Source organism: Amblyomma mixtum, chromosome 7 (assembly GCF_055824585.1).
Source record: "Amblyomma mixtum isolate Tamu chromosome 7, ASM5582458v1, whole genome shotgun sequence".
In the NCBI taxonomy this organism is placed as follows: domain Eukaryota; kingdom Metazoa; phylum Arthropoda; class Arachnida; order Ixodida; family Ixodidae; genus Amblyomma; species Amblyomma mixtum.
This window is the reverse complement of record NC_143018.1, coordinates 131,928,834-131,953,269: the sequence shown is the minus strand read 5'-3', so window position 1 is coordinate 131,953,269 and position 24,436 is coordinate 131,928,834. Positions and strand designations below refer to the sequence as shown.

The 24,436-nt window shown below is 48.9% G+C and overlaps 1 protein-coding gene and 2 pseudogenes across 2 annotated transcripts; 2 read left to right on the top strand and 1 right to left on the bottom strand.

The window, feature by feature from the left end:
- Positions 1-523: 523 nt before the first annotated feature.
- Positions 524-3,623, top strand: LOC149337615 (uncharacterized; annotated as a pseudogene). The gene is made up of 2 exons (XR_016284642.1): positions 524-842; positions 2,282-3,623. The product of XR_016284642.1 is annotated as an uncharacterized LOC149337615 (transcript).
- Positions 3,624-5,631: 2,008 nt separating this feature from the next.
- LOC149337614 (uncharacterized) lies at positions 5,632-10,000 on the bottom strand. The gene is made up of 5 exons (XM_089554916.1): positions 9,858-10,000; positions 8,676-8,823; positions 7,768-8,405; positions 6,549-6,624; positions 5,632-6,367 (listed from the first exon to the last, which is right to left on the bottom strand). The coding sequence occupies exons 1-5, from the start codon at positions 9,998-10,000 to the stop codon at positions 5,777-5,779; spliced, it is 1,596 nt and encodes a 531-aa protein (XP_089411042.1). The 3' UTR covers positions 5,632-5,776.
- A 2,435-nt stretch (positions 10,001-12,435) lies between these two features.
- LOC149337613 (uncharacterized) lies at positions 12,436-24,034 on the top strand (annotated as a pseudogene).
- Positions 24,035-24,436: the final 402 nt, after the last annotated feature.

The following is a 24,436-nucleotide window of genomic DNA, read 5'->3' as shown; positions in this document are numbered from 1 at the left end:
TAGCAGGTGCTGTGATTTCAAATCAGTTCATAAAACTGTATTATCTTGCATTTGATACATTTAATACTGGAAGTAATTTTATTTACATTGTTTCATTTGTTTTGGATTGATTTTTGCATCATGATTTTTGTCTTATTCCTGCCTTTTCTTTTCACTACTGTTATCCTAATTAATGCCAGCTCATAAACCTTACTTAATATTTAGAGTTCCTTGTAATTGCAACTTAACATATTTAGATTTGCCTTAAAATGCTTTAAGCATTTTAAGTGCATCCCCGCCTCAATACAGTACCTACCTTCAAAGGATTTTAGGGAGTGTCTGAATGATAAAATCAGTGAAAATGAAAAAGAGCATTGATTGAAGCCTATGTCTGCTCTAGGAAAATAAATTGTTATCAGATTAACAGCACAGCATGACACCGGATTTAATAGATATCTGTAGGATACACGCATGATGAAATGAAGGTTGTATCACGTTAGCACTATATGCAGCCTGTTTATTACCTTAGCTTATATATGGACCATGGGGCACTGATTATCTGGTACTGCCTGGTTTTTTTTCTTAGCATTGCATGGTGTGTAAATGCTTCTGTTTCACCTATGACAATGGAAATGCCATCATCAAAATATGTAGTCTTAGAAAGTGTATGGACTGTAGGAAGTTGAGCATGCAGTGTTCGGTTTGAAATTGCCCTGGCATGTGGTATGACCAGACTTTTGTACATTTTTGACAGCTGTGCACGATTCTGCCATGTCAACTGGACTACGCAGTCACAACAGTCAAGGCTGGACCAGCGAAACGCGGTCACTGAACCCTTTCTTCGGAAAGGAGCACATTGTCAGGTATGCAAACTGTATACAGTATGCTGTCATTGTTCTCTAAAACTGATGAGCGTGTATTCGAAACGTGAGCAAACATGCACATGGTGAAATGTTTGAGAAAGTTTTATGTTTTTTTTTCTCAAACCAGTAGTGTGCTGGTACAAATTCTTTAATTATGAAGTGTTTGCAAGGTTTTTACAAAACTCAGTGTTATTTACTCGTTATGGTAATGGTTTCAGTTCTACTGTGCACATTGCTTTTTTACTGATTATTCAAAATGCATCCTATGGTTATTTTATTTATTTCATTTCATAATACTGCAGGCCAATAGATTGGCCCATGCAGGAGGGGCTATACAAGGCATTGAAAATGACAAATACAAAGAAAAATACATGGGGTTACAAACAATGAGGAGAATAACAAAAATACAACGCTCATTCACTCGAGAAAATGCTTCTCAAGAGCTTTACTAAAATTTGAGGACTGGAAAATGGCCTCGGGAAGAGAGTTCCAGTCGGAAACAGTCCGCGGAAAAAAACTGTGCTTTAATGAGTCAGTCTTTGCAAAAATGGGTTCCAGCAAATGAATTCGTGAATGGTGTGTTCGGCGCGACAATTGTTTGAGAATTACAGGGCGGGGTATGTTTAGCTTATGTGTTAAAAGGTTATGCATAAACAACAGACGGGAAATTTTTCTGCGTACTTCAAGTAATGGAATATGGTTGGTTTTCATTAGTGTTGTAGGTGAGTCTAACCTCCTGTATTTGTTATAAATAAACCTAACCGCTTTTCTTTGCACCATCTCTATCTTGTATATGTCTTTCTTTATTCTTTATGTCTTTATTCTTTCGTTTGAAATGTAGTAATGCTTAGAAGTGCTTATTTTGTTGATCTGTGTGCTGCATTTATATTTTGGTTTGGTGTAATCTCAAGCCAGTGTAAAATCTCGCAAGTGGGAAAGGGGATGGTGCTTATTAAGTAATTTAAGTGCCTTTTTGCTGATTTTGGGGGAACTAATGCTTGTCTATGCGAAGTCACTATTATATTATCTAAAATACACTGACCGCAACATGTCAAGATGGCTCGTGAAAATTCCAAATGCCTGTTTTATAAAGCAGCACCAAGATTTCTTTGTGTCTGACTTTAACTAACAGAGTCCTCCTAAATTGCCTTTTTCGGATGTACAGACCAGATTTAAGCTCATGTGAAGGCGGAATTTATTTTCAGAGCTTCTACAGTGCTAAAAAACTTAATATGCAAAGTAATCGGGGTTCTCCCCAGAAAATTTTGAGAGGTGGAAATTTGTAGGCCAGGGGGAGGGGACAGAGGCTGTGTAAATGGCCTTATTGCATTTTTTAGGACGCTTCATCGCACAGTCTGTGGCTGGAATGTGTAGATATACATGCCTGAAAAAAAATTCTTGGAAATGATATTAATGGTGAAGTTTATTTTCTTGTGCAGGTACATTGAGAGCAAAGGGGCTCAAAAACACCGAGAGAGTGGCCTCCGGCTTTTCACGTCAGGCCATTTACAGAAGTTGACATTTTCAACTGAAGACACGGCAGAGACCGTGGTGAAGGCACAAGTTCTGGCATCTATGGCAACACGGACAGCATATAATGTTGGTGTCAAGTTGCTTAAGTGTGACGGAGAAGTGATAAGCGGCAATTGTTCATGCATTGCTGGGAAAGGCGGAGTATGCAAACATGTGTGCTGTGTTTTGTATGGGTTGATGCACATTGCACAGCATGATCTAAATAATGTCCCAGATGCCGTGGCATGCACTGAAGGCAAGCGTTAGTGGTACAACCCACGAGACCCTAAGAAAGTCACTGAGAAATTCCAGCACATTGTTTTTTCTAAGGACACCACTGAAAGACTCAGTGACGCACCAAAGCATCACAAAAGAAGAGCAGTGTACTCATCACTGCGAAGTGAGAACATGGATTTGACCACACTGCATCTTATAAACCTGCATGGCAAGTTGAGAGCCAGCAAACTGGATTGCTTTGCAGATGTCTTGGAAGCCAATGACTTCATGCCAGCAAAGCGAAAAAAAGCTGAAGATTCAGACCCTGAAGATGTGCCTGGACTACCTGCAAGGTGGCTGGAGCGAGCTAAACAAGGGGACGCTTTGTTGCCTTACACAGAGGAAGAAATTGCAGCCTTAGAGGCAGCCACACGACTTCAGAGTGGTTGCCTCCTTTGGCATAGGTACAGGGAGGGCATCATTACAGCATCACTGGCACATAGAGTGTACACTTGGGTAACAACATGCCAAACAAAAATGGGACCACATGATGCCCGATGTCTCACTGCTGCAGTAATGGGAGGGAAGAAAGTTAGGGCAACATTTGCAATGAAGCGGGGACTGCTGTGCGAGCCCGAAGCACGACAAGCCTTTCAGGACCAAAATGACGGGCATTTGGAGCTGGAGGTCAGTGAGACTGGCCTCTTCCTCTCTAAGGAGCATAGCTTCCTAGGAGCAAGCCCAGATGGCCTTGTTAAGTGCAAATGCTGTGCACAGCGGCTACTGGAAATCAAAGTTCCTGTCAAGGTTGAAGACTTTGCCAAAATGCAGTTGCGTGATGGACAGCTAAAGAAAAGCAGCAGGTATTATACGCAGGTGCAAGTCCAGATGGGTGTGACTGGTCTGGATTCCTGTGCACTCTTCGTGTACAGCAAAGAAAAGTGTGTGCAGATTCTCGTGCCCTTTGACAGTGGTTTCTTTGCAGAGGTAGTGAAACGTTGCAAATTTTTTGTTACTATGTATTTGCTGCCCCCCATTTCCAGCAACTGCTGAAGTACTGTGTACTGAAGTTTGGTGAAAAAATGAATATTGCTGTTTTTTTTTTCGAACTGTCTTGTGTACTTGCCTGTGATCAGCACAAATGTTAATCAGCAGCATTATGGATCTGGGAAGACAGGGTTAGCTGTTAAAAAGCTACCTTGTTATTAAAGTAGCCTAACTGACACCTGCAGCTGTGCTTGTAAAGTATCTATCTTTGTATTGTGGGAACTCACAAACAGCATTTGTATGTAGGATAGGTGTATTAATACATTGCACAGAAACATCTTGGGCATGGGTATTGTACTACTCGCCATAATCTAATCATTTAATCATGAGGACAATGAATCATGCACATTGAAGCAATCAGGAACAATAAATTTCACTGCTGGATTCTTTAACATGGTATTAAGCTTGTGTTTAGTGCACAATTTAGCATTTTCTGGCTGACAGCATAAAATGAACAATAATTAGTGACATTGTTCAGACACTGTTGAGTACAATTTTCAAATCATGGCAGTCATGATCTGTGCAAGTATTCAAAAAAAAATTTCAAGTTCACTGGTGACTTGAAAGTCAATGGTATTTCAGGTGACACATGAGACGCCTGTTGTAAAAATGAATGCTTTCTTAAACATTGCTTTTATTAATTGTACATGAACCTCTCTTAGACAAACTCAATGGCTCATAACAAAGCACAAAACATTCTTTGGATTTCGGATACTTTTTAACCACGTTACCATGCACGGACATGAAGGTGGCTGTCTAGTGACTTATGTGCTTGAAAGCTGAGCTTAGTCTACATATACTTCCAAGTAAAAGAATGATGCCCACTGTACTACAGCACAGTAATAGCTACCTTTTTCCACAGTTTTATGAGTGCATTGGATTGCAGAACATGTTCAAACAGACTGACTGCGATAGCAACGGTTAAGCATGTCTGTTGTGCATACATCAGTAATTGTCTTTTTTATGCGCTGGTACTACCAAAGTTGAGTCTATTGGAACGAATGGGAAATGGAGACAATGTGCTAGGAAAGCTTGTCATCCTCTGTACGCAATGGGTGACAACCTTGACCATGCCCGAATCTTTGGGGAATGCTAGCACCTTAAAAGATGGGAACCCCTTGAAACACTGGACTGAACTTACTGTCTGTTCTGTATTCAACATGTATAAATGATTGTCACCAACGTACTTCGAGTAACCAAAAGATCAGGCTGGCTTCCAGAGAGCCTACTGTGCAATGGACCATTCTCACAACATCAATGAGTTGATAAATAAGAGCATATAATGTAACCAACTTCTGTGCACAGCCTTCATAAATTATAAAACTTGTGACTCGGTCAAACTCTCAGAAATTGTGCAGACATTCTGCAACAACTGCGTAGAGGAGGCATCTAATAAGGTAGTGAGAAATCTCAGTTGCACAGCCATGATATTCCTTCATGGAGGAAGTGACAAAATTGCAATCAGGGAGAGTGTCAGAAATGACGACATGATTTCTCCAATAGTGTAGTGTTGATAATGCGTTTACAAGCAACAAGAAATAAGTGCAGTTAGTCGGGGACCATAAGTCAGTTATTGACATCATGGTTGAAATCTAGAAATGGGCATGGGCAAGACACGTAATGCAAAGGAAACATAACGGATGGCCCCTTAAAACAGCAGATGAGATTCTGAGAGGGGGGAAAGCGTAGCAGGGAGTGCTGTTTTGTTGACGGATGAGAATAGAAGTTTTGGACATGAGGTGCATGCAGCTCATTACATTAATACAGAAGTCTGCCCTGCAGTGAGCACAGGCTGATAATGGCTATGTCAATCAACGAAAAACATGGATCATGATGATGACATGTACAAGCATACTGGCACAGCCTTCCATTGAAAACGTGAAGAGCCTGTTGTGGTTGCTGAGTGGTTAGGGCACTCGACTATTGACCCGAGAGACCGGGCTCAAACCTAGCTGCTGCAGCAGCATTTTGATTGAGGTGAATCACACGGCACTTATATACAGTATACACAGTGCAGTGTCAGTGCACATTTAAGAACCCCAGGTGGTCAAAATTATTCTGCAGCCCTTAACTACAGTGTCTCTCATAGCCTGAGCTGCTATGGGACATTAATCTCCATAAATCAAATCAAACAGCAAACACTGAGAATTCGCATCTGCTCACAGCAATGGTTCACCAGCGAAGTTAGTCAAGAGTGCACAAATGTGCCACACTTTGTTCAGTTGTCCAGACATGCTGTTTGGGAACACTTGGGAGAGTATTTTGTATGTCTTGATCCTCCTGATCACCCTTTCCACGTGTATCCTCACACTAGCAATCCGTCGTGTCTCATTTTCATCTTCTTCCGAGAGCTGAGGCCGTCCTTCCAGGAATGGTGGTATGTTGAGGTGCAGGGACCGCTGCTTGCACTCTTCTTCTATCGTGAATCCTCTGTCAGCCATCAAACTTCGCCCTGGTGCAAACTTCTCTAGCACCCCGGAAGAATTTGTAAGTGCTTTGTCAGACACTCTCCCGGGAGCCAGATCTGACAAAAATGTTACAAATCCATTGGGGCTGCAAACAACTAATCCCTTTGCGGTATTATGTTTTTTATATGTGGAGTACGTTTCACTTTGGACTCGGAATGACGATGGCGTTTCGATGAAAATTTCTGTGCAGTCGAGTATGCCGTCAACAGTATTGTAGCCTTTGTCGCTGAATGGTTTTGGCCTGTACTTGTCGCATAGCTCTGGTGGCATCCAGGTTGGGACCTAGAATGAGGTATGAAAGAAGCTATATTTGTAATCTATACATACATATATAGTACCCGTTTTACTGCAATACTGCAAGGCCCCCTGTGGATGTTGTGATTCATCAAGACCATTGAAGAGACAGAAGAGAAAAGGCACAATAAGGAACATCATAAGGAAAAAAGAAGTGATGCTGATATACCTGGCAAAGCCTATTGTCCAAAAAATCCAACCATGTTGCCCAGATCCTTGAGACCGTGGTTTTCGACACGCCAAACCTGTTAATAAAACATCATTTATCAAAATGTGCACTTCAGTAATTTGCAGCTGCTAGACAACAAAATAAGTGAGAAGAGGAAGCTACTGTTGCAGCTAGTTGAAAGATTTCATTACACCGGTGCTTAAACAACTTTAGTAGCAGAGGCAGGCAATATAACAAAGGATGTGTAGGAATGTAGCGTGTACCCTTAGCTTAGCTCCTGAATTCGATGCGGCAATCAATGGAAGCAATCGCTAACGAAAGTAGCACTTGTTAATGGTCATTTCTTTAATTTATTGCTGGCACGCATACGAGTATGATGTGGCCCCCCTGTCAACGTGACTATCCACTGATATATGTACAAATATTTCCTGGAATATTAATGTGTGTATAAAAGGAGCATCATGGTCCCTTGAAGTCATCGGGCATCTCATGGACTGCTAGAATCTACAGGGACAAAATGTTTTCCTAAAAGATCGACATCGTATTGTGGAGATCTAACACATTACCCATGGTGCTCACTGGCCGGGTAGCCGCTGCGTTATTAAAATTCAGGTTGCATGATGTTAAACAACACGGATGATTAACTTTTAGCTGAAAATTGTAACTTGAAATACACTGTACAACACTACGCTCTAAGGCATTCAGCTGGTAGTTTTACAGAGCATAAGCAACTATGGCCATCATGCACTGAACAGCTGTTCATCACAATGTGTTTTAAGAATGTAAGGTGGTTAACTCTTTGGGCATTGTTACTCAAGAATCAAAATGTCTTTATAATGAGGTAGTACTGTATGAGGAGTAACTGCATATACTGAAGCTGTCCTTCTGATAAAACATGTTTAGCTGCACATTTTGGTTACATTTTTCATGCATCCTACACACATACTGTGTATGTGAATGTAAGCAAGAGTGACAATCATATTGGGTACTGCATTGTCAATCAAGATGCACCAAAGTAACGGCATAAATAAAAAAGGCTGGTCGGATTTGCCTGTTTACTCTGCACAGTGAATTCATACAAAATGATTTCGCAGCAAATTTCCTCATAAACAGATGGGGAAAATTTCTTAGTCACACTTATTGACCAAACAAAACCTAAGTATAAATGGCTCTAAGTGCCAAATAAAAATGTTTCAAGCTTTAAATATTGACAGCCTACCTGTATGCAAGATCAAGGCCATCAAGACCAAGCCGCAGCCGCATCAGGACAAGCACAAGCTGGGTATTCAAAGGCAGGGTGAACTTTCTGTCCTCACTGCTGGTTTCTTTCATCTGCCAGAACTGAAGACGTTTCGCATCTGGCTCTAAAAATGACCAAAAAGCCTCCAAACGCTCACTGGACGTGAAGCCTGTGTAATAGCGAAGCTTTTTCTCATCTTTCACAAGCCCTTCATACGTGTTTTCCATATTCTGAGCAGCTTCAGCCTTGCAAGTTTTTACTTTTTTCTGCATGGATGACAGCTCGAGTCTCAAGCACCTGTTCTTCTGCTGAAGACGGTCATACAACTTTTTTGTTTCGGCGTGATCAAGCCGACTTCGTTCCAGCTGGCGCTTTAGCTCTGCCACTTGTGCATTTGCTGTTTCAGCTTGCTCCAAAAGATCTGTCACAATGTGCTTTTGTTCGGAAACTTTCTTGACTAGCTCATCATAACTTAATTTTCGGCTGCTGTACGAGTGGTCCAGGACTATGTCCGCTTCAGGCTTTGAACTGTCGCTGTCATAGCTGCTGCTGGCAACGGCGGAGACTTCCTGTCCGCTTTGTTCGGTAGGCACAGTTGAGGTGCTGGGAACTTCAGGCTGGAAGGTGAAAATAAAGCATAAGAAACCAATGTGTTTTATAACCTAAGAAATCTTGTAATGTTTGCAATGCGGCTGTAGGTGATGCTTTGCACACACATTTTTTTTTTGCTTCCCATGAGTTCAAATTTACTAAGTATCCCCTCTTGTTTTCTATGCAACAGTACAATTAATCTAGCCATCTCTTTGTGTCAAACTATACCAAAAATAGAAATGAAGTATACGTAAGCATGACATGCTGTTTTTCTTTCCTCATTGTGCTTATTTTACCTGAGTTCTTGTCAGCAGTCGCCTCTTCTCCACCTTTTGCTGTCTCAGAGGGAAAATTGTGGGAACACGGATCATATACGTCTTTTTGCCCCCTTCGAAATGGGCACTGCATACTCTGTGTCCCGTGGTCGGCACAAACTTTGAGAACCTGGGTAGAGAGAGTTTTAGCATACAACTATGATACTGCAAAGCACGGCCAGGGCTACTGCACTGTACTTTATGCATTTTGGTATGCTCAAGCTGCATGCCTTCCCTGCGCTACTACAGTCACACTTTCTCAAGATTAAAAGTGCATATTGTTCAAGAACATCAGGATGGTGCCAATATGGTGCATTTAATTTTCTTTTTTTTTTACAAAACTACAAATGCATATAATCTACAACTGTTGCAGACACTTAGCTCAATAGTTGCAATGAAATCGGTCGCGTGCTTATGCCAGCTTACAACATCGCGGAAGTAAAGGCAAAGTTTAGAGATACCGCTAGACCTTGGGATAATCCGTAAAAGTTCACCTGAACTTGGGCCATGATGTCCCTGCTAAGCTGTTGCCAAGGGTCCCGTGAAGCGAGCATATTACGTCGCTAGCAAATGTAACGCCTGGCTGCGCCATGCGATAAAAAAAGTCAAGGAGTACTGCCTTCACCCGCTCCGCCGTTCGCGTTTCTTGTACCGCGCTTGTACCACGGCGCATGGTAAGAACAGACGACTCTGGAGTCGTTCACGATAAAGTCATGGACGACGGTACCCTTTTTTTTTTACCGTACATCTAGAAGCAACATGAAAAGAAAGGCGAACGGCGAAGCGCGTCGACACAGCGCAGTTCGCACTTATTTGTGTCGCCGCTGTAAACTCGTCAGTCAGCTTACCTTCTCCTTATGCATGCGTGTTTCCTACCAGTGGTGTAAATGAAACAACGGAACCCCCGTTCAGATCTAAAATATCTCTACCTGTAATAAAAGCACGCAATGATAATGAAGCAGAGAAACGCGGGACCTAGAGCAAGAAACATCGGCGTGCAGCGTGCTAACGATGGTTGATCCATTCCGGAATAGGCATACGAAGGCACAGGTGCCCAAACATTATACTGTTTGAAATTTTCAACTACTCGTGTTTCATTCCAATACAAGAAGGTGCACAATTTACTTGGAAAAAAGCTTTATACGTCGTAAAAAGCTGTCTTACCTGCCAGTCTGTCCGGCCCTGTTTATCCGCTGAAGCCACGTCTGTCGGAGTTTTTGGTCCTTAGGAAAGACATAAAACCCGAGGCCTTTGTTCCTAGCACTGTTGTTGTAGCACCCAGGAACGCAACAGGTGAATCCTCCCATTGCAGAATAGCTCCACACGGAATTTTTAATCGTCCGGACGCGCGATGCATACACAAACCGTGCGGCTGGAGCGACCGGATGACTACATCTACCAGCATGCACCGCGGCAGCGGTGGCGCCGTGAAACTAGCCGGTGGGATCGGTCTATTCCACCTCCATCGAACTGCGACCGCCGCGGCCGGGATTGATCTCGCATCTTCCGGGCCAGCAGCAGTGCACCATAACCACTCCGCCAGTGCGATAAACACACGCACACACAGCCAGCTTTTCTTGTAATGGGACTAGCACTGCTTTCGAATTAAAGCAGTGCTACAAAGAAATAACAAAGAAATAAACAACTGCCGTAGTGGCGGGCTATTTTGGGTCACGTGCATATTTTGAACGTATTAAATCCACAATCCTGGACTCACCACTTTCCGCCCTATTTATTCATTGATCCATTCCGGAGGGCCGAACGGATTCTAGTACCACCGCAGGCCACGCCGCGGTGGCTCAGTGGTTACGGTGCTCGGCTGCTGGCCCGAAAAACGTGGGTTCGATACCGGCCGCGGCGGCTGAATTTCGATGAAGGCCAAAATTCTAGAGGCCGATGTACAGTGCGATGTCATTGCACGTTAAAGAACCCCAGGTAGTCGAAATTTCCGGAGACCTTCACTACGGCGTCCCTCATAGCCCGAGTTGCTTTGGGACGTTAAATTCCAATAAACCAAACCAAACTAATACCACCGCAGGTTCGGCCACAAAGGTATTTTGCCGCTATGAGAAACCGGGCAGCGCTATGACCAACGGCTGTCCCAAGTTATTCTTCATGAAAATGCTGCGCAATTCGGGAACATCTTGGTGCTGGCGGAATGTTGCACGTTTGCCTCGTAGCGCTGTACCAAACGTATGACCCCAAGCAATGTCAAGCACGCATAACTAATTGTGCTCAACTTGCTTTTTTAAGCCGTCGCACTTCACCCCCTTCCTAAGATGCACGTCTACAGAGCCGGAATACTACGGCTTGAACCCAACTGCGGCGGCCGCATTTCGATGGAGGCGACGCCCGTGTGCTGTGTGATGTCAGTGCACGTTAAAGATCTTCAGGTGGTCGAAATTGTTCCGGAGCCCTCCCCTTCGACACCTCCTACTTCATTTCTTCTTTAACTCAATCCTGTATCCCTCCGCTTACAGCGGGGTTCGGGCGTCCACCGACATATGTTGATTGATCGATCCGTTGATTGATCGATCAATTGATCAATTGAAACAACTTCCATTTGCGACAAAAAAAGGGCGTCTTCCTCCTGTCTCCGGCACGTAGGCCTGAGCAGATGGATTAGAGGCGGAAAACATCCCTTCGATTGTGGCGGCCTCTTCCGCCACATGAATGGTGCGCGCTTTGTAGGAGGGTTCGCACTTCGCAGCCGCATCACTCGGGCTTCTCTACTTACTATATTTTGACCCACCCTTGTGGATTGCGGGCACTCCCAAATTATGTGGTCTAGTGTCCCTATCGCCCCAGTATTTTCACTGATCGTTGTCCGTAAGCTCTGGTATCACGTGCAACGCCCAGACCGCATTCATCAAGGTATTGGTTTGGAGCCGCCTCGAAGCGAAAATTTCTCCAATATTTAGGCGAACATCTAACGGGGTGTTGTGACCGTACTTCTAGCCAAGTGGGCCCGACCAGTAGCAATCGTGAACAATCAACGAGGCCGACAACCTCGCGACGGCGGTGGTGAAGTGGGATGCTTGGAATGCCCCTCCGAGCCTCAGCGGATTAGTGTAGCAGGAATGTCAAGGGCCATTGTCAGCAGTAACCCCAGCGAAATTCCTTGAGCGGAGGTGACCACTATAGCGGCGAAGGCCCGAGACGCGCCGGAGGTATTGTCCGAGCGACCACAGCGGAGGCAACGTGCCGGCGCCAGTCACGCTAGCAGTTAATTGAAGACTTCTGTGTTCCCGTCTCGTGTTCTGGACAATCGGCGGGGAAGCAAGTTCATTCACCTGCTGGAAGACTTCGGGAGATTCCTGGATGAGTCAGCATCTCCCCCCCCCCCTTCCCATCGACCCAGCTGCGAGAGAGGGGAACAGCCCGCACCTGCCGTGCCGTGGGTGGTAACCCGAACATCCCCTTCGGTCCATCCGATTGGACAGTGCTCGTCGAACATTATTCCCCAGCCAGGGATCTGGGGAATCCGAACCATATTTAACTCGGCCGTGAGTGTGGCCTAGAGAAGCTGCTAGCTCCAGTCGACTTCGGTTGACGAAGACGTTCCCCTTCCACTCAGAGCCATTCTCAGTCCCGCTCTATGTAAATAATGCAAATAAGTGTTTAAAGTTTTTTCGTTACCTTTCCTCGCTAAACCCAGTCTCCCATACTCCTCGTCCGATAACCGGTCCCCGGCCATGCTACCCGGGTCGCAACAATTGGTTGGCAGCGGTGGAATCGTCTGCGTGGTGTCCGTGCTCCGGTTTTGGTGAGTGTACTGCCTTCTCTCCTTGAGTATTGCCAGGCTTAGCTTTTGTGCTGCTCTTCCTGGTAGAGTAAGTTGGTTGCAGTAGCCTGTTGGGATTTAAACCTTGCGCTGCACCAACAACATCCTTGAGAGACTTGCGATTACGTTGTTACCGAGTATTTAAGGGCAGTCATGGATTGGCGAAAGCTGCGGAAGATGGACCTGATTTCCTTATCTGGGGAATTAGGGATTAATTATGGGATAACTATGAAGAAATTGCAGATTGTCAGTGCGATAGAGGACCTCGGTTTTGAGGATGAGGAGATAGTGGAGCACTGGAAGGAAATCAAAAGAAGAGAGGAATTAGAGGAACGAAAAAGAGAATTGGAATTAGCGGAAAAAAAGAGGAAAGATGAGGTAGAGCTAGAAAAGAAGTGACTAGAGGTGAAGCTAGCTGAAGCTCAATCAAAAGCAGGCACGACCCCTGTGGTGAGCAGTCCGTTATCAAAGCCGCCCAAAATTAAAGACCTGATGCCTGCTTTCAAAATGGGCGAGGATATTGGGCTGTTTATTGTGAACTTCGAGCGCACGTGCGAAAGGAATAACTTCCTTCGCACAACTTGGCCTCAGCACCTTTTGACGGTTCTGCCATGTGAGGCTGCCGACGTGCTTGCTCGGCTGACAAAAGCGGAGGCGGATGATTATGATAAAGTGAAGGCCACTTTGCTAAAAAGGTACCGCCTGTCAGCCGACGCCTTCCGTCGACGTTTCAGAACCACGGGGAAGCGGCCCTCTGAGTCATTCCCAGATTTTGCCTACGGTCTTAGGGCAAATCTGATCGAATGGCTCAAGGCCGCGGAGGTTTACGAGGACCATGACAAAGTTGTGGAAGAAATATGTTTGGAACAGTTTTACAACTGTCTAAATGAGGACACGCGGCTCTGGGTGCAAGACAGGCCCGAAAAGAAAAGCTTAGAGCGCGCCGCCGAGCTCGCAGAAGAGTTCCAGGTGAGGCGCGAAACAGGAAAGGAAAGCTTGCGGGCAGCAACAAAGCCCTACAGGGAGTTCGGGAGGCGCCCATTGCGGAACGAGAATAAAGTGGCCCCACCGAGGGTACAGAAAGGGGCAAGTGAGGGGGACCGCGAAAAAGGGCCCGTAGGTAGAAATGACGTTGACAAAGAAAAAAAAGAACAAGGCCTCAAGCTGTGCTGCTCAATTAACTCCCCTTTTTGCCCCCCCCCCCCCCCTTCAGGCGGTCTGGTTGGGTGAGCTGCGGGCGATGAACGTGACCTATGCGGGCGATTTAATGCCACCGCATTTTTCAATTTTGAAACAGGTTTTGTTCTGGAGAAATTACAGATGCCGTTGCGATTCACAGACCAACGGCCCCGATAGATCAGACGAGGAGATAGTAGAGCTCCACTACTGCTCACGTAATCTCAAGCGCTAATCTATACATATCACACAAAACCCACACACTGCAACTATACATTACCAAAAGACACTCAAATGCCGTCATTAAAAAAAAAGTTGCTCTTTTTTTTTTACAAAAAATTAACTTCACTGAGAATGCGAGTTACGCCTAGAGAGGGTCTGAAATACGCACGCCTTCTAGCGGACAAAACCTCTGCTGAGACCATCAGCATTCCCATTTTCCTTTCCCTTTCGATAGCGCACTTCAAAATTGTGCTCCTGTAGTGTGAGACTCCAGCGCAGCAAACGTCCATTTTTTGGAGACATGTTGCGGAGCCATGTCAGTGGGCAGTGATCTGTCTCGATCACAAATCGTGAGCCTGCCAGGTAGCACTGCAGCTTCTGTGTAGCCCACACTAAACAGGCGCACTCTTTCTCCGAGGCGCTGTACGCCTCTTCACGGGTCGTGAGTTTTCTGCTCACGAACAGCACGGGGTGTTCCTCTCCGTTCTCGTCGTGCTGGCTCAGAACCGCCCCCATGCCCCGTTCACTCGCGTCGCACTGGATAATGAAGGTGCGGTCGTAGGAAGGAGCCTTTAGTACAGGCCGGCTGGTCAGCACTCTCTTTAACGCGAGAAAAGCTTGTTCTTTTTCGTCGCTCCAGTTTACCTTAATCGGCTCTGTCTTCCTCAAGCTGTCCGTGAGCGGACTCGCCATCTCCGAATAGCCTGGAATATAATGCTTATAATAGCCAGCCAACCCGAGAAAGGCGCGTATGTCAGTTTTAGTGGTTGGCCTGGGATAACTGCGTATGGCAGCAACCTTGGCGTCCAGCGGCCGGCGATAGCCACTTCCAATAATGTGACTAAGATACTCAACCTCGGCCTTCCCAAGCTGACACTTTTCTGCCCGGACCGTCAACCCCGCCTCTCGTAATCGGGTCAAAATATCGCGCAAGTGATGCAAGTGAGCCTCCCAGCTGTCAGAAAATACTGCAATGTCGTCCAGGTAGGGAAGCGCGTAGCCTTCCGCCCCTGCCAACACCCTATCCATTAACCGCGAAAAGCAAAACGGCGCGTTTTTGAGCCCGAAACTCATTACGAGCGGTCGAAAAGTTCCGAGGGGTGAGATAAAGGCAGCGCAGCGGCTTGCCCTTTCGGTCAGGGGAACCTGCCAGTAACCGCGGGTTAGGTCGAGTGTAGAGACATACTGAGCCCTGCTGACAGTTTCCACCCGCTATTCCAAATTAGGAATGGGGTAAAGTTGGTCTCGTGTGACCGCATTTAACTTTCGATAGTCAATGCAGGGCCGAGGCTCTTTTCCGGGCACTTCTACCAGCATGATAGGGGACGTGTATTCGCTTTCCGCCGGTACAATGACACCGAGATCAACCATGCGACGAATCTCGGCATTGAGGATCACTTTCTGTCTTGGCGAGACGCGATATGGCCGCGAGCGAATAGGCTCTTCGCTAGTTACTTGGATATCGTGTTCAACGAGGAGTGTCTTTCCTGGCCTATCGGCGAAAGTGTCCTTAAACTCCAAAAGTAGCCGCTGGAGGTCCTCCCTTTGGGGTTCGGTGAGAACTGAATCTTCACGTATTCTCTCCAGAACGTTGGCGAAAGAGGGTGAGTCATTGCCTGGAAATACAAAATCTGTCTGTACCTCGTCAGGGGCATTTAAGGCCAGCTGGACGATCGCTTCCCGTTGTCGATAGGGCTTCATGAGATTGCAATGGTAAATTTTTACCTCTTTCCGCCTACCCGGCATTTTTACCGCGTAGTTGGTCTCAGACATTTTCTCCACAACCTCCGCGGGTCCCTCCCACTGGACGTCCAGCTTGTTTGCCTTCGATGCGGCCAACAGCATTACTTTATCTCCTGCCAAAAATGAACGCTGCCGCGCGTTTCGGTCGTAGTAGAGCTTTGCTTTCTGCTGGGCCGACTTCATGTTAGCCTCAACTAGCTCTTTGCACGACTGAAGCCGTCCCAATAGCTGAAGTACATACTCGAGGACGGTGGAGTCCTCGCCTCTGCCCTCCCAAGATTCGCGAAGCATGCGAAGGGGCGACCTTAGCGACCGGCCGTATACCAGTTCAGCTGGACTAAATCCGGTGGCTTCATGCGGTACTGAGCGAAGCGCGAACATGGTGGCTGGCAAACGCGCTTCCCAGTCTCGTCGGTGCTCGTAGCACAGCGCTCTCAGGACTCTTTTCAGTACAGAATGCCACGCCTCGACGCTGTTACTTTGCGGGTGTCTGATAGAGCTGTGAATAATGCGAATCCCGCATTTCTCTAGAAAGGTGGCGGTGAGAGCGCTCGTGAACACGCTACCTTGGTCGCTCTGCAACTCGGCGGGGAAACCGATCCTAGAAAATACCTGCAACAGCCCGTCGACAACTCCAACGGAGTTCAGTTCCTTTAGGGGAATTGCCTCCGGAAATTTTGTTGCTGGGCAGATGATTGTTAGGATATAGCGATAGCCTGATGCAGTTACAGGTAGTGGACCTACAACATCCACCACTAGGCGCCGGAACGGTTCGCTGATCAATGGCACAAGTTTCAGAGGTGCCTTATTTTTATCTTGTGATTTTCCCACCCTTTGACACGCGTCACACGTCTGCACAAATTTCTCAACATCTTTAAAACACCCTGGCCAATAAAATTCTCTCAAAAGCCGGGCCTTTGTTTTTTTGATGCCGAGATGGCCGGACCAGCCTCTCCCGTGACACAACTTTAGGAGGCTAGCCCGATATTTTTGTGGCACCACTAGCTGGTCGTGATGCACGCCTTTGCTGTCTTTGTACAGGCGATAGAGTACTCCTGCCCGCCGCTTCAGAAGGATGTTTTTTTTCGCCAACCCCTCACCGACCTGTTGACTCAAATCCTGGAGAGTCGCGTCGTTTGCCTGCTCAGCTGTGATGGTCTCCCGGCCTACTTTAATCAGCTCGGGAAAGCCATCCATTAAGGGGGGCACTAGAGAAATTTCTAATCCGCCATTGTCCTCACTAGGTGGCGCAGCAGGCAGCTCATCCGCGAGAGCCATGGTCCCTGCATCTACCGCGGCATTTATTTCGCCTGTTGCATGCTTTTCAGCTCCCTCAGAACTCAATTGGGCTGCGATCTCGCGGGCTTTGGAACGCGTCAGCGCGTGCACGGAGTGGTCGCCATAACTCAAGCCCCTTTTCTTTAGCTCGTCCTCCGAGCGGTTTGAAAAGAGGTAGGGGCACTCCTCTGGCAAGGTCGCTGACACCGCCGCTTCTGTATGCAGGACCCCAAACGGGCCCTCAATGGTGACTCGCGCGACAGAAAGACAGACACTGTCCTCCTGAGCCACCTGCCGTATCCATGCGCACTCGCCAGTAAAATCTTGGGGTGAAACGAGCGAAGGGTGCATTACATCCATTGTGGCGGCGGAGTCGCGCAGGACGCGACACCGTTGCCCATTCACGGTCATTTCACGCATGTATGGCTCAAGTAGGCGCATATTTTCGTCGTCGAGGGTAGTGAGTGAAAAAACCAGCTTAGACCTTCGACAGCCGCTCGCGATGTGCCCTGGCTCGTGACAGCGGAAACAGCCTTGTTCTTTTTTTTTTTGCCAGGCACGACTCGGGAGAAGGGTGATGCTCTTGCCTTGCCGGGGTGGGGGCATTGTGCAGATTTGACCACTAATGCTCTACCGGAGACCCTTGGCCTGCAGACACCGACCCTTGGATCACCCAGGAAACAGAGGACCTGCCTGGCTGATGCGGCCTCTTCATAGGACAGCGAGGAGCTGTAACCCCTTTCGAGGCCTCTACCTCTATGAGCTGTTTTGACCGTACTTCTAGCCACGTGGGCCCGACCAGTAGCAATCGTGAACAATCAACGAGGCCGACAACCTCGCGACGGCGGTGGTGAAGTGGGATGCTTGGAATGCCCCTCCGAGCCTCAGCGGATTAGTGTAGCAGGAATGTCAAGGGCCATTGTCAGCAGTAACCCCAGCGAAATTCCTTGAGCGGAGGTGACCACTATAGCGGCGAAGGCCGGAGACGCGCCGGAGTTATTAGACACTTTTAGTTGGACGTACGCAGTGAGCTTGCGTACGCAACGACACCGCGGGTAACGAATGCGCATGCGCAGAACGCAACGTATCTAGCCGCGCGTTGCGTACGCCCGCCCGCTGTAAAGCATAACGTAGCGTACGCAACGCGGGACGCTACGTGCTGCGTAGCGAACATGGCGGCGACCATCTCGCCCGCTTCGGACCGATTTCACTTCGCCGCTGCTTTCTTCAATGAGATGGCTCGCTCTAAACTGTGCTGTTAGCTTTTATTTTGTCTACTCTCACCCACATGCCAAAATATTAGGGACAAATGCCCCTTGTTTTTCAGATAATAAGGCGATTTTTGACCTTTTAAGCCTAACTAAGGTCGTGTACGTTTATCGTCATAGCAACCGCACCTGTCGAATAATTTTTTTTTAGTCATGTGCCTACTTTTGCACTTCCTTAGACATTATACATTTTTTCCTTCATTAAAAACAGTAATATACTATTCATATTGTCAGAAACTGAAAAATGTTCAGCCGAGCGCTACAGCGCTTTCAGTGTTTGTCACTAGATGGCGACACAACACAACGGATACGCGACTGCTCTGCGGCGGTTCGGCCAACTATAAGTGTGACGGGGGTGTCCTTTACAGCGTACGGAACGTAGTGAGCGTTGCGTACGCAATGTCGCTACGTACGCAGCAACTAAAAGTGCCTATTGTCCGAGCGACCACAGCGGAGGCAACGTGCCGGCGCCAGTCACGCTGGCAGTTAATTGAAGGCTTCTGTGTTCCCGTCTCGTGTTCTGGACAATCGGCGGGGAAGCAAGTTCATTCACCTGCTGGAAGACTTCGGGAGATTCCTGGATGAGTCAGCATCTCCCCCCCCCCTTCCCATCGACCCAGCTGCGAGAGAGGGGAACAGCCCGCACCTGCCGTGCCGTGGGTGGTAACCTGAACATCCCCTTCGGTCCATCCGATCGGACAGTGCTCGTCGAACATTATTCCCCAGCCAGGGATCTGGGGAATCCGAACCATATTTAACTCGGCCGTGAGTGTGGCCGAGAGAAGCTGCTAGCTCCAGTCGACTTCGGTTGACGAAGACGTTCCCCTTCCACTGAGAGCCATTCTCAGTCCCGCTCTATGGAAATAATGTAAATAAGTGTATAAAGTTTTTTCGTTACCTTTCCTCTCTAAACCCAGTCTCCCATACTCCTCGTCCGATAACCGGTCTCCGGCCATGCTACCCGGGTCGCAAGGGGGTACCAGTCTGCGTCTCAATTTAATATGGTTGATGCTTACCCCGTTATTTTGCAGACGCTCCTGTTATGCCTAGTGAGCGGGGGTGGTGGTGTTGGTGAAAACTTTTATTTTGTGAAAAAGAGTGTGGGAGCCACAGAGTGGCCCCGCTACATGGTCGGCGTCCCTAGTCCGGGACACCGCATGACGAGGCTTCGTCTCTCGCCCGTTTCACCAGAGCCCTTTGGGACTCAAGCGAGGAGCAGTTGAGGAGGGCAGTCTCCCATGCCTCTCTGGAAGGGGTAGGGGAAGGGGGAAGGTGGGGATTTTGAGTGCATGCCCACACCATGTGGAAGATATCACAGGTCTCCCCACAGTGTGGGCATCGCCCATCCGTGTTAGGATCGTATTGTTTTATTATTGCAGGACAGAGTAGAGTACCTGTCTGCAGGCGCCTTAAAGTTCGCTCCTCCGTCTTACTCAGCCGTTTTGCAGGGGCCGGGAAAAGGCGGTGGTTGTCGCTATAATGTGTTAATATTTCCCTGAATCGCAGCAGCGGCTGGTTAGTCTCCGAGCCAGAAGAGCTGGGATGAGGAGCCCGGTGAGTAAGCGCTCGGGCAGCCGCGTCAGCGGCCTCATTACCTCGTAAGCCCTGGTGGCCAGGAGCCCAAATGATTCGTTTGGGTGTTGGATCAGTGGCAGTCCGTCGTAGAATACAAGCAGCTAAGGGGGAGATCTCCCCTGCCAAGTAATGTTCACATGCTTTTCGGGAGTCCGTGATGATTATTCTCGAATTGGCGTGGGCGGCAGCAAGCGCTATCGCTACTTCCTCGGCCCGCATTGAATTCGGGGCTCGAAAGGAGAGTCCATCAACGTGCATTTCCTGGTGAACGACAGCGGCCGAGTTAAATCCCGTGGCCGATGGCCCTATTACGTCTACATAATATACACCGGGTCGGGAGCCGTGTTGTCTCTCAAGAGCCCGAGCCCGCGCTTGTCGTCTGTTTTCATGCATGTCGGTGTCCATGTTACGGGGGAGCGGGGAGACCCAGAGCATATGGCGCCATAGTACTGGGATAAGCTCCGCCTCCTCTGGAGTGCAGTCGTGTTGGATGTGTAAGCGGTTTAGCAGGCGGCGCCCAGGAGCCGTCTGCGTGAGCCGCGTGTATAGGTTCACGAGGTGGGCCTCCCGCAGCTCCTGGTAGGAGTTTAGCACCCCCAATGCCTTGAGTTTGGCATTAGAGGTAGCCACCGGGAGATCCAGGGCTCGCTTAGTTGCCTTGCGGATGATGGCGTCTATTCGCGCCTCGTCTTGCTTAGTAGTGCGGAGATATGGCACGGCGTAGAGGATCCGGCTAGTCACGAAGGCATAGACGAGCCGAAGCACGTCCCTGCCCCGCAGACCACCGCGCTTGTTGGAAACGCGGCGGATCATGCGTCCTACCTGTTCGCCTACTCTCTTGAGTTTCGCAATAGTGGAGTCCGGTCGGAGTCTCTGGTGAATGAAAAGGCCCAGAATACGGAGCTCCTCCACCTCTCTAATAGTACCTCCTGACAGAGAGATGTGTATTGCTGTCCTATCCTTTGGGTTCGCTCTGACATGCAGAAGCTATGATTTCACTGGAGCACATTGGAGCCCACAGTCATTAGCATACTCATCGACTATGGAAGCAGCCTGCTGAAGGCGGTCCTCCATGTCCCCAAGGCTCCCCTGAGTGGTCCAAATTGTAATATCATCTGCACATAACACGTGTTGAATGCCTTCCACCCGGGCCAATTGGCTTGGGAGGCGCATCATAGCAATGTTGAACAGGAGCGGTGATAACACTGCTCCCTGAGGGGTACCCCGTGTTCCCATCATGTAAGGGCCGTATTCCTCGCCCTCAATCCGAAGAAAGGCCTGGCGATTAGACAAGAAATCTCTTACATACGCGTAGGTCCTAGCCACACAATCGGTAGAACTCAAGTTGGCCAGGATGCTTCCGTGTTTCACATTGTCGAAAGCCCCTTTCAGATCAAGGGCGAGGATGGCTTTGTCATTGTGTTGCATAGTTGTGGGTCGTATTACATCCCTGTGCAGCTGGAGATGGACATCCTGTGCAGATATGTGAGGGCGAAACCCGAACATGGTGACTGCAAAGAAGCCCTTACTCTCCAGGTATGGAGAGAGGCGATCCCGTACCATCGTCTCCATAAACTTGCCCGCACATGAGGTCAGTGATATGGGCCTCAGGTTGTCCGTATTCACGGCCTTACCTGTTTTAGGGATAAACGTCACAAGTGACGTTCTCCACTCGGGAGGGAGTGGACGCCTGTCCCAGATCTGGTTGATGTATTCTAATAAATGAAGGTAGGCTGAGTCCGGTAGGTTCGCCAACAGGTTCACTGTTATGTGGTCCCGTCCCGGAGCCGTACCCCGGCGCATTTTTGCTAAGGCCGCCTTAAGGTCGTGAAACTGAAAAGGGGTATCGAGTGTTTCATTAGGCCTGCCAGAGTACATGTACTCTGGCCCAGACGGGTCCTCCATACGACAGAGATATCTGTCGCACAGAGTGTCCGCAAGTTGCGCTGTCGTACCTTGGAACCCTTGCAGAGCCCACCGGAGCTGCTTTTGCGTCTCCCTTCTCGTTTGGGAGGGGTCGATTAGAGGGTGGTGGTGGTGAAAACATTTATTAAATCATAAGGAGAGGTGTTGGGGGTCGTGACTTGAAGGGTCACGCCCTTACAACCACTAGGTGGGATGCCTAGACAGGTACCCCATTGGCGTTTGCCGCAGCCCGGGCGCGCTGCGTTAAGGCCCTTTGGGCCTCGAGGGTGCAGCAACCGGACAGGGTCGCCTCCCAGTCCTTTCGGGTGGGGTTTGGGATAGGGGGTAGGGATGGGTTCTGCTGGTAGGCCCACACCATGTGGTAAGTGTCAGACACCTCCCCACAGCGTGAGCACCGCCCGTAGAATTGAGGATCGAAATGTTGCAGAGTTGCCGGGCACAACATCGTGTTGGTGAGCAGGTGCAGGAGTACCCGCTCGTTGACCTTCCCCAGCCCTTTGCACGGACGGGGTGGGAAGAGTTTGGTGCGTGGATTTGTAATACTCGCATATTTCTTTAAAAGTATAAATCGGATTGAAATCAGTGTCCTGGTCGGCGTCGAGTCCCGTGGGAAATGCCCGGAGAGAGAGCGCGCGGGCGGCGGCGTCGGCTGCCTCATTTCCGTGGACGCCTTGGTGACCTGGAGCCCAAACGAGAGATCGGTGCGCGGGATCCGAGTCTCGGCTACAATTTTGGTAAATGCGATAAGCTAGGGGAGTAACCCACCCTTGCGTGACGTTACGGCAAGCCCCTCGCGAGTCGGTGACTATGTATTTGGAGGAGGTGTGAGAGGCTGCCAAAGCGATGGCAACCTTTTCTGCGTGAATTGCTGACTGGGCCTTGAAAGTAAGGGCGTCTACTGTTTTACCCTCGTGGACAACCGCGGCCGTGTACCATCCCCTGGGGTCCGGGCCGGCCGCGTACACGTAGAAGACTCCTGGTTTGCTCCGAAAATGGCGGTCCAAGGCTTCCGCCCGCGCCAGGCGCCTGCCATTATGATCCTCTTTGGACATATTGGTGGGGAGAGGCCGCACGTGGAGGGCGCGTCTCCAGTGTACGGGAAGGCGGCATCTCTCCTCTGTGAATTGAGTGTGCTGGATGTGAAGTCGGGCTAAAAGGCGGCGACCCGACCCTGTCTTTGTGAGATGAGTGTATTGGTTGTTGAGGTGGGCCTCCCGAAGCTCCCTAAAAGTGTTAACCATCCCCAGTGCCAAAAGGCGGCTGGTAGAGGTAGAGACCGGGAGGTCCAGCGCTCGTTTCATGATTTTGCGGAGGATGACCTCGAGGACATCCTCCTCCTGTTTCCGCAGGTGGAGATAGGGAGTCGAATGCAAGGTTCGACTGGTCACGAATGCGTTCGCCAGCCGCAAGGCGTCTTTGCATCGTAACCCACCGCGCTTGTTGGAAACCCGGCGGACCATGCGGCCCACCTGGTCCCCCACCTGCCGGAGCTTGGCGAGTGTTGTGTCGCAGCGTCGCTGGTTGTGTATGAAAAGTCCGAGGACTCTGATTTCCTTGGATTCGCGAATGGGACCGCTTTGCAACGAGAGATTAATTTGGGTCGAGCATGTGCGCGAGGGACGCAAATGCACGAATTCCGATTTATGCGGGGAGCATTGCAGACCACAGTCTCGAGCATAGCGGTCTACTATGCTGGCGGCCGTTTGCAGGCTGGTCTCCATATCCCCCAGGCGCCCTTGCGTAGCCCAGATGGTGATGTCGTCGGCGTACAGCGCGTGCTCGACCCCTTCGACAGCACCCAGTAGGGCGGGTAGGCGCATCATGGCAATGTTGAATAGCAGAGGGGACAGCACCGCGCCTTGTGGAGTCCCCCTCGTGCCGAGCAGGAAAGGTCCGTGCTCTTCGAGCGGACTCACGAGCTAGCCCCAGCACTCTACTACCGAGATATCGAGACAGATACTGCGTCATTTCCTTTCCTCGAAAGAAAAAAAAGTATTAGCCTGTAGCGACCCGCGCGGCCGACAGTGACAACATGCCGATGAGGATGAAGTTGCTGGCACGCGCCAAGGAGAACGCTTGGGGCCTTGGCCGCGGCCGGACGCTGCCGCCGCTGCTCTGCCGCTATCATCTCTCCGGCAGCCTTGAAATAAACATGGCCGTGATCGCCTCCTGGGTGACCTCCACATCGACCTCTACAATCTCCCGTTTCTAGATTCCTCATCGTGGTCTTCTATGTCAGCGCTGGCTCAACACACCACTTGGCAATCATTGCAGGTAGCAGCAGAGCGAAACGCCACCTGCCAACGGGAAAGCGGAGGAACGGACAACCCGAAGGTGGCAGCCACGGGAAGATCCTGGACGGTGGCTAGCAGCGTAACACGCCACCTTCCAGCTGTGGCAGGTGGCGTGTGACGAGCTGCGCTGAAATTTCGCATTACCGACTGTCGTAGTCACCTGTTCATTTCAGTGGTTTTATTGATTCAGCTATAACGGAGAATCACTTGTACGCTTTCAAATGACTCCTCGCATAAGCTAGAAGTTCGATGTTCTGAATATGCATAGTGTACATAAGCAAGTTTGAAAACTGTTCTGCATATCCAACCAATGGCGAGTGGTTAGACGATTTTCTTGTAATACATTCTTTAGACTGAAAAAATGAGCAGTATAGATACAAATGAGCAGCGTAGATACAGCGGCAGACACCATAGGACGAAGTCAACGCACGAATCTGCTGTGGTAAGTTTGTTGCAACATGCAGAATGTCCGCCGCA